A 9625-nucleotide genomic window follows, 5' to 3' on the forward strand; every position below is an offset into this window, starting at 1 on the left:
GTAATCTAGCACTGGACTGCTAACCACAAGACTGGTGGTTCAAATACACCAGCTGCTCCTGGAAACCCTACATAGGGTCACTCTGGGTCAGAACTGACTCAACAGCACTTAGCAACAACAACAACATATTTGTGGAAAGACACAATAAGAAACTCAGTCAGAACCAGACCATTGTCCAACTGAGGAAAAGACAATCAGTTGCTCATACCTAAGTTGAAGTTGAAGCTAAAAGAAAATTAAAATAAGTCCATGAGAGCCAAGTATAACTTTGAGAATATCCCACCTGAATTTAGAGGTCATCTCAAGAATAGATTTGCAACACTGAACACTTCTGACTGAAGACCAGACAAGCTGCAGAATGACATCAGGAACATCATACATGAAGAAAGCAAAAAGTCATTCAAAAAAAAGGAAAGAAAGAAAAGACCAAAGTGGATGTCAGAAGGGATTCTGAAACTTGTTCTTGAACAGAGTAATGTTCAAGCAAATGGAATAAGTATGAAGTATAAAGGGTTGAACAGAAGAAGAGCCAAACAAAGTGCAGCTCAAGAAAAAAAAGTAAAGCTATAATGCTTTTATAATATGAAATGTGCAAAAACCTGGAGTTTAAAAAAAAAAAAGAGAGGGAAGAGCACTCTTGACATTTTTCAATGAAATGAAGAGAAGAAAAAAAATCCAAGCCTTATATGGCAATACTGAAGGAGTCTATGGGCAAAATACTGAATGACAAAGGAAGCATCAAAAGAAGATGAGTGGAACTCAGAGTCGCTGTACTCAACCATTTAGAAGCATATGAGCAAGAGCCAATAGTATTTAAGGGAGAAGTTTAAGCTGCACTGAAGGCATTAGTTAAAAACAAGGGTACAGGAATTGACAGGTGTTGACTGAGATGTTACAACACGCGGATGCAAGGCAGGAAGTGCTTATTCTTCTATAGCAAGGAAAATAAGCTACCTGGAAGAGATCCATATGTGTGCTCATTCCAAAGAAAAGTGATTTAACAGCATGCGAAAATTATCAAATCAGGTCCATATTACATGCAAGTAATATTTTCTGAAGACAATTCAAACAGTTGCAGCAGTACATTGATAAGAAACTGCCAGAAATTCAAGCTGAATTCAGAAAAGGGCATGGAATGAGACATGCCATTGCTGATAGCAGATGGATCTTGTATGAAAGCAGAAAATACCAGAAAGATGTTTATTTATAATGTTATCCATAGTTTTCTATGATCCACACAATTGAATGAGTATTCCAGAATGCTTAATTGTGCACATAAGGAAGCTATACACAGCTTTTGTTAGAACAGAACAAGAGAATACTTTGTGGTTCAAAATCAAGAAAAGTGTGTGTTAGAGCTGTTTCCTTTCATCATACCTATTCAATATGTATACTGGCAAATAATATGGAAAGCTTGATTATATGAAGAAGAATGTGACATCAGGATTGGAGGAAGACCCATTAACAATCTGCAATATGAAGATAATACAACCTTGCCTGCTGAGACCAAAGAAAATTTGAAGCACTTATTGATGAAGATCCGAGACTGTAGCTTTCAGTATGGATCATACCTCAACATAAAAAAAAAAAAAAATCCTTACAACTGAATCAATAAAAAACATAATGATAAACGAAGAAAAGATTGAAGTTGTCAAGGATTTCATTTTACTTGGATACACAATTAATTTGGAAGAGCAATCAAAAAATCAAACAACATTGAGCAGATCTGCTGCAAGACATCTCTTTAAAGTCACTTTAAATGTCACTTTGAGAACTAAGATGTGCCTGACCAAACCTATGGTATTTTCAATTGTCCTATATGCATGTGAAAACTGGACAATAAATAAGGAAGACCAAAGAATTGATGCCTTTGAATTATGGTATTGAGGAAGAATATTCAATATACCATGGACTACCAGAAGAATGAACAAATCTGTCTCAGAAGAAGTAAAAGCCAGAATGCATATTAAAAGAGAGAATGGTGAGACTTAGTCTTGTGTACTGTGGACATGTTATCAGGACTAGTTCCTGGAGAAGATCGTCCTGCTTAGGAAAGGTAGGTCAGTTAGCAAGAGGAAGATCATCAATCCATCAATGAGATGGACTAACACAGTGGTTATACAATGGACTCACACATAGCAATAATTGTGAGATTAGCACAGGACCAGCCAATGTTTCATTCTGTTGTACATAGGGTCACTATGAGTCCGACTGACTCTTTGGCACCTAACAACACATATACATTTAAAATGTGAATACCATTTGACTTATCACTATAGAAATACCAGGAGTCTATATATCTATACCGCAAGGTTGGCCATTCAAACTCACCAGCCACTCCCTGGAGGACTCAATAGAAATTAACAACAAATAGAAATACCAACACATGAATATAAACATATACACTATAACTATTTCTACAATAGTAAAAAATCAGAAACAACTCAAAGGCAGTATTATGTAGCCAGTAAATTAGGTAGAACTCCCTGAGCAAAGTAGAAAAAAGTAAATTATATTTTATATTTTTAAATGCAAAAAAAGTTACAGAACCACAAAGAAAACAAAGAAACAAAAAACATGTATTTGTAATATGCCAAGAAAAATATCTTGAGAATTTTCGAATGATATACTGGGATTAAGGGGAATTTACAATTATTTAACTTACTTCAATATTCATCACTTATAATTCATGTAACAATGAACAATTCTCTAATTTAAAAAAAGTAAAGAAATAAACATCAAAATGTTCTTAATAGTGTTCTATTTTTTCTAGTATGGAAAATTTTAGAGTAGTTAAACATTTTAGGACAGTAGGTTACTTTATTCACAACTTCCTAATTTTAAAAAGTATAGTTATAATTAAGTCGCCAAACTCTGAACTTTTTATAACTGCAACTATTGTAAAACACATACTAGGTATTCAAGGTCATAAAACATTTGCCAATCAAAAACCAAAACCACAGATTATTGAAACAGCAAATGTTGCAATAACTATAGATTTACCACAATTATAAAAGAAAGAAACAATCCTCAAGAAAAATCAAAATTACAGTAGAAAAACTTTTAATTTTATTTCTATACTGAGGCTTTAAAATAGCATATAGAATCTGTAATCTCCTAATCCTGAAGACTGGTTATTAAAATTTGGGGTGGGGGATGAAGTTACCTATTTCTACTAAATAGTTGTTGTTATGTGCCGTGGAGTCGGTTCCGACTCATAGTGACCCTGTACAGGGTTTCCGAGGCTGTAAATCTTTACAGGAGCAGAAAGCCTCATCTTTCTCCCGTGAAACAGCTGGTAGTTTCGAACTGCTGTCCATGAGATTAACAACCCGATTCGTAATCACTGCACTACCAGAGGTTAGCCCACAAAATAAAAAATGTGACTGCCCTTTTAAAAAAATGATCTATATAAGAACAAATGAACAAAAGTCACTTTAAACACAGATGAAAAATTTAGGGAGCAGTCTGAGGAATAAACTTAATAGGAGTGAAACATCTCAAACAGAACTAATGACAAGGTTGACACAAAGGGATGACTAGAGCCATGTCGTTGAACATAATGTATAGAAATTGTTGAATGGAAGTATGTCTTGCTGTGTATGTTTTCCAAAAATACAGTAAAGTATTAAAATAAAGAAAAGACTCTGGGGGGGTATTGAGCACTTAAAGTCCCTACTTTTAATCTATGGAGGGCTTCCTCAAACTACACAGTCACTCTTCAAAGCCCCTGCCCCAAATCCTTCAGGTAAAGAGATATTTCTAGAAATTGCATAGTCTACGTGATGATGAAAACAGAAATAAGATTGAGACACTATATAGATTAAGAGAATATTAACTAAGATTCTAACAATGATAGGTATGCACGACATCACAAGGCTTGCTTTTGAAAGGAAAATACTGAAACAGCAATCTCAACTGAGGACTTGGCTTTAGGTCCCAGACCCCGTACTAGCTGACTAACAGAACAATTCCTTCACATCAACGAGCTGGAGTGGCTCACTTATAATGGAAAAGAGATGATTTCCTGGTTCCATCCAGATCTATGATCCTACCTTTTCCAAGCTAGAATTATAAGCAGGAGAAATTACACCCTAAAATATTCAGTATTTGAAATAGAAATCTGGCTAGAAAATGAAAGGAGAAAAAAAAAAAGATGTTTAAAATGTATAATTCTCACTGCTCAACCAATAAATAACATCATGATAAAAGGAGAAAAGATTGAAATTGTCAAAGACTTCATTTTGTTTGGATCCACCATCAACACTCATGGAAGCAACAGTTAAGAAATCAGATGACATATTATTGCAGTAGGCAAATATGCCCCACAAGACCTATTTAAAGTGTTCAAGATCAAAGATGTCAGTTTGAGGACCAAGCCATGGTATTTTCATTTGCCTCATATACAAAACAACATATGCATTTGAAAGTTGGACAATGAATAAGGAAGCTGTAGAAGAATTGGTAACATTTGAGTTACAATGTTGGAGAATATTAAAAGTACCATGGACTGCCAGAAGAACAAACAAATCTGTGTTGGGAGAAGTACAATCAGAATGCTCCTTAGAAGCCAAGATGACCAGACTTCGTTTCTCATACTTTGAACATATTATCATGAAGAACTAGTCCCTGAAGAAGGATAGCATGCTTGGCAAAGTAGAAGGCCAGCAAAAAAAAGGGAGAAACCCAACGAGATGGATTGGCATACTGGCTGCGGTAATGAACTCAAGCGTAGCAACGACAGTGAGGCTGGCGCAGGACCAGACAGTGTTTCATTCTGTTGTGCATATGGTCACTATGAATTGGAACCAATAACAACAACTGTAACAACAAACTGTATAATAAATTTATCCTACTGCCTCTAAGTTCTGATTGTAGAACTCTTAATTTTACAACTGGATTGTTAAGTAATGCAAAACAAACACTGACTGAATACCTTTCAAAGATGATTTTATTATCATATTCATTCTTTTGTTCAGTCAATAATTTTGAGCACATACTGTGTCTCACGTATTATCACATTTTAGCTTTTGTCTAGTGTCTCCAACAAAAACCAAAAAATAGGAGAATCTTACCAACGTGGCCTCCTCCAATGGTATAGGTCTTCCCAGATCCAGTCTGTCCATAGGCAAAAACTGTTGCATTATAGCCCTCAATGAGTGATAACACCAGTGGCTTTATACACATATTATAAACTTCATCTTGAGTGGAACTTTTGCCAAAAACATAATCAAAAGTAAAGACTCTGTCTCTTCCAATGATTATTTGCTGGGTGTTTGGAATAATTCTCACACACACTTGATGATTATGAAGAACTTCTTTGCAGAGAAGAGGTCTAATTCTTACAGCAACTTTTACTGGTACTTCTTCCATGGCAGCTTAGATTTTATTGATTAGATTTTCTACTTAATAGTCAGTATCTAGTGTGAGAAACATCCATTTTATGGAACATCTGGACTCCTGTGTACCAAAATAGAAACAAATGTTAATTATTGACCCCCTAGAAAAATCCAAGCTCATTTCTGAGCAGAAACTGGCAAAGTGACCCTAAAACTCACACAGAAATTCAAGGGACATGAAATAGCCAAAATAATACTGAAAAAGAAGAGCAAAGTTTTATAACTCACAAGTCCCTGATTTCAAAATTTACTATCAAGCAACAGTATTCAAGACAGTGTAGTACTGGCATAAAGACAGACAGACAAATCACAATCCAGAGAAATATACCCTCACATTTATGGGCAATTTATTTTTGACAAGACAATCCCATGGGGGAGGGGAGAGTCAAATAACACTGAGACAATTGGATCTCCACACTTGAGACACAAAAGAATCAAGTTGGAGCCCTACATCATACTACATATAAAAATGAACCCAATATGAATCACAGACATAAGAACTAAAACTATAAAACTCTTAAAAGAAAACACAAGAGTTAATGCTTCATGACCTTGGATTAGGCAATGATTTCTTATGTATGTTACTAAAAGTACATGATAGATCAATTAGACTTCATCAAAATTTAAGAACTTATGCTTCAAAGAACACAACTTTGTGAAAAGATAACTCATTAAGTGGGATAAAATATCTGCAACCAAATTATCTGATAAAGGACTTTGTCTGGAACACATGAAGAACTATTACAAGACAGTAATAAAACACAACCCAATTTAAAAACAGTCAAAAGGACCTGAACAGACATTTCTTCAGTGACCAATAAACCCATGAAAGGATATTTACCATTATTAGCATCAAGAAAATGCAAATCAAAATAAATAAATATCACTTCATACCTACTAGCAGAGCTAGAATTAAACAGATGAATAATAACAAAATGTTCACGATCATTAGCTAGCAGGGAAATGCAACTCAAAACCATAGATAACTCCTGTTTCACACTGCCCTCCATTGAGCCTCACCTCATGGCAACCTCATGCACAACGAGCAAAACATTGCCCAGTCCTACACCGCCCCACCCCCGCCCCAGGAGCTCTGGTAGTATAGTGGTTATGAATCAGGCTGCTAATCTCACGGTCAGCAGTTCAAAACTACCAGCTGTTGCGCGGGAGAACAATGAGGCTTTCTGCTCCCATAAAGATTTACAGCCTTGGAAACCCTGTACAGGGTCGCTATGAATCGGAACCAACCTCCATTGCACATAACAACAACAACAACACCCCTAGGACAACCTGAGGATCAGACAATGCTCCGTTGTAATCCATAGGGTTTTCATATATGTCGGGAAACTCCCATTCCAATAAAACTTGTTTACCATCATAGGAACATGCAGGCCTCCACTGAAATATGAGTGGTGACTATGTACGAGAGTCACTGACTAAGAGTCTCCTACCTACTGTTTTGACTCATAGCTACCATGCATAGGGTTTCCAAGGAGAGACTGGTTGGTTTAAACCACTGACCTTGCAGTTAGCAGTCTAGTTCTCATCCTACAGCGCCACACCAGGATTCCACTGCTACCACTGAACCATCAATGCCTCATTTCATACTCACCAAGGAGCTCTGGTAGCGTAGTGGTTACGAATCGGGCTGTGAATCACAAGGTTAGCAGTTCGAAACTACCAGCTGCTCCGAGGGAGAAAGATGAGGCTTTCTGCTCCCGTAAAGATTTACAACCTTGGAAACCCTGTTCAGGGTCGCTACTGGTCAGAACCGACTCAATGACACTTAACAACAACAACAACAACAATGACAGCTATGGAGTCCTGGTGTGGTTCTGTGAAATAAAGCACTGGGCTGCAAAGATGGCTTGAACTACAAGGCTCTCCTTGGAAATCCTATACAACAGGGGTGGGGAACCTTTTTTCCTGTTAAAATTTATAACATTATCCATAGGCCACACAAAATTATCAACTTAAAAATTAGGTTGATATATTTGGTCAAACAATTAACTCACCCCTAATGTGGAGTCCTGGTGTGGTACTGTGGACTAATGCGCTGGACTGCAAAGTCAGTTTGAACCACAAGGTCAGCAGTTCAAGCTTACCAGCTGCTCCTCGGAAACGCTATACAGGGTTGCTACGGATTGGAACCAACTCCATGGCATTTAACAACAACAATGTGATGGCTGGAAATGTAGTTGCCTTCGTGGTCCTTATATGGCCCACAGGCTGGACATTCCCTACCCCTGCTATACAGGTTCACTGAGTCGGAATACACTCAATGACACGTAACAACAACAGGACAGCTATGGAGTCCCTAGTGGTGCAAATGGCTAACAAGCTCACTGTTAACAAAGAGTGGCGGTTTGAATTCATCCAGAGAAACCCTGAGATAAAGACCTGGCACTCTACTTCCAAAAACTCAGGGACTGAACACTCTGTGGAGCACAGTCCTACTCTGACACACACACTTTGGGTCACCATGAGTTAAACTTCAGTCCACTGAAACAAATTAGTTGTTGTTGTTGTTGTTGTTTGTTACGTGCTGTTGAGTTTGTTCTGATTCATAATGACCCTGTATAGGGTTTCCCAGGAGCAGCTAGTGGGTTTGAACTTACAACCTTGCAGTTAGCAGCCCAGGGCTTATCCCACAGCACTACACCAGGACTCCATTTTAAGCACTACTTACTATGAAAATACTAACAACATACAAGGGGGCTTTGAAAAGTTTGTAGAAAAATGGAATTAAAAGGTAATGATACTGTTCCACGAACTTTTTGAAGTCCTCTTGTATTTACAAGTCCTGGTGTGGCTTTGTTGGTTAACGTGCTAGACTGCAAAGTCAATTTGAATCACAAGGTCGGTGGTTCAAGCTCACCAGTGACTCATGGGAAACCCTATATAGGGATGCTAGCTCTGGTAGCGTAGTGGTTATGAATTGGGCTGCTAATCTCACAGCAGTTCGAAACTACCAGCTGTTCCGCGGGAGAAAGATGAGGCTTTCGGCTCTCGTAAAGATTTACAGCCTTAGAAACCCTGTACAGGATCGCTATGAGTCGGAACCGACTCCAGGGCACATAACAATAACATGTGTTGGAACAGACTCGGCAGCACTTAACAACAACAACATGCCTTTAAAACTTAGCTTCCTAGTGTGGCACCATAGGATAAGCACTTGACCTTAAGGTCTGTTTGAATTGCAAGGTTGGTGCTTCAAACACACCAGTCACTCCTTGGAAACCCTATATAGGGTAGTTATGAATCAGAACCGACTTGAAAGTAATTTAACAACAACAACAACAAATCTTAAAACAGCAGAGCTTCCAGACTAAAATGAACTAAAAACAAGATCTGGTGATCCACTTTCAAAAAGCAGCCAGTGAGAGAAGACTCTGGATCACAATGGATCGGGTTTCCAAGGAGTGACTGTTCAACCTACAATAGGTCATGAGAACTGCACAGTGTTAGGCTCAGCTATACATGAGGTTACAATCAATCCAGGCCTATTCCACAGCACTAACAACAGCAGTATTTTTAAAGATACTCTGCAGCAGTATCGTGCATTTATTGTTCTGTTAAGTGGATAGACTAAAAAGGATCACAATAACAAAAAACATTTACATCACTCTACTAAAAGCCCACTGAGAGTAAAAAAAAATATCAGCTCCCTCGGGCTATAAAATCCCAAAACAGAGTCAACAAACTATCTTTAAGCCAAAACAAAGAGATACACCTAACCTTGGCAATGCTAATCATTCTAATAAAATTCTACACTGAAAAAATAAATATTCACACATATGGTAAAGCCTCCCTTGGAAACTTTTCCAAAGAAACTATAGGAATGCTGTATTCTTCCAAAGGACTGTGAACATTTACATTTGAAGTTTTTATTATAAAGATTTTTTCATTTTCTTATGTTATCATCTTAAAATTAAAGTCATGGTCTAGTTAAGTCAAAACAAATTGCTGCCAGTGAAATTGCTAATAAAAGACACCAAATGCAATTGGGATATTTACACTTTGTTGGTTTTTGTAGTAGAAATAGCTATGGAAAACTTGACCATAAAAGCAATTGAAACCGACCTAATCTAAACATTAAAAAATAATAAGCAGTTCAAAAACAGGACCTGTAAAAAAAAAAAAAAAATCACTGTAATTTTTCAAATCTTAATATTCCAAAGGATTTCTTCAAATTCTGATGAATTACATACAGCATCAGAAGCATA

The 9625-nt window shown here is 37.2% G+C and overlaps 1 protein-coding gene across 3 annotated transcripts in view; it reads right to left on the reverse strand.

Annotated features, from left to right (window-relative positions):
* The window catches only part of KIF27 (kinesin family member 27), a 115795-nt gene extending 110335 nt beyond the window's left edge, over positions 1 to 5460 (reverse strand). For all 3 annotated transcript variants that reach the window (XM_006834957.1, XM_006834958.1, XM_006834956.1), the window contains exon 1: positions 5076 to 5460. In XM_006834957.1, coding sequence (XP_006835020.1) covers positions 5076 to 5373 — 298 coding nt within the window. In that variant the 5' untranslated portion in view covers positions 5374 to 5460. The remainder of the gene's footprint in view (positions 1 to 5075) is intronic.
* Positions 5461 to 9625: the final 4165 nt, after the last annotated feature.

Source organism: Chrysochloris asiatica, unplaced genomic scaffold (genome assembly GCF_000296735.1).
Source record: "Chrysochloris asiatica unplaced genomic scaffold, ChrAsi1.0 scaffold00014, whole genome shotgun sequence".
Taxonomy (NCBI): domain Eukaryota; kingdom Metazoa; phylum Chordata; class Mammalia; order Afrosoricida; family Chrysochloridae; genus Chrysochloris; species Chrysochloris asiatica.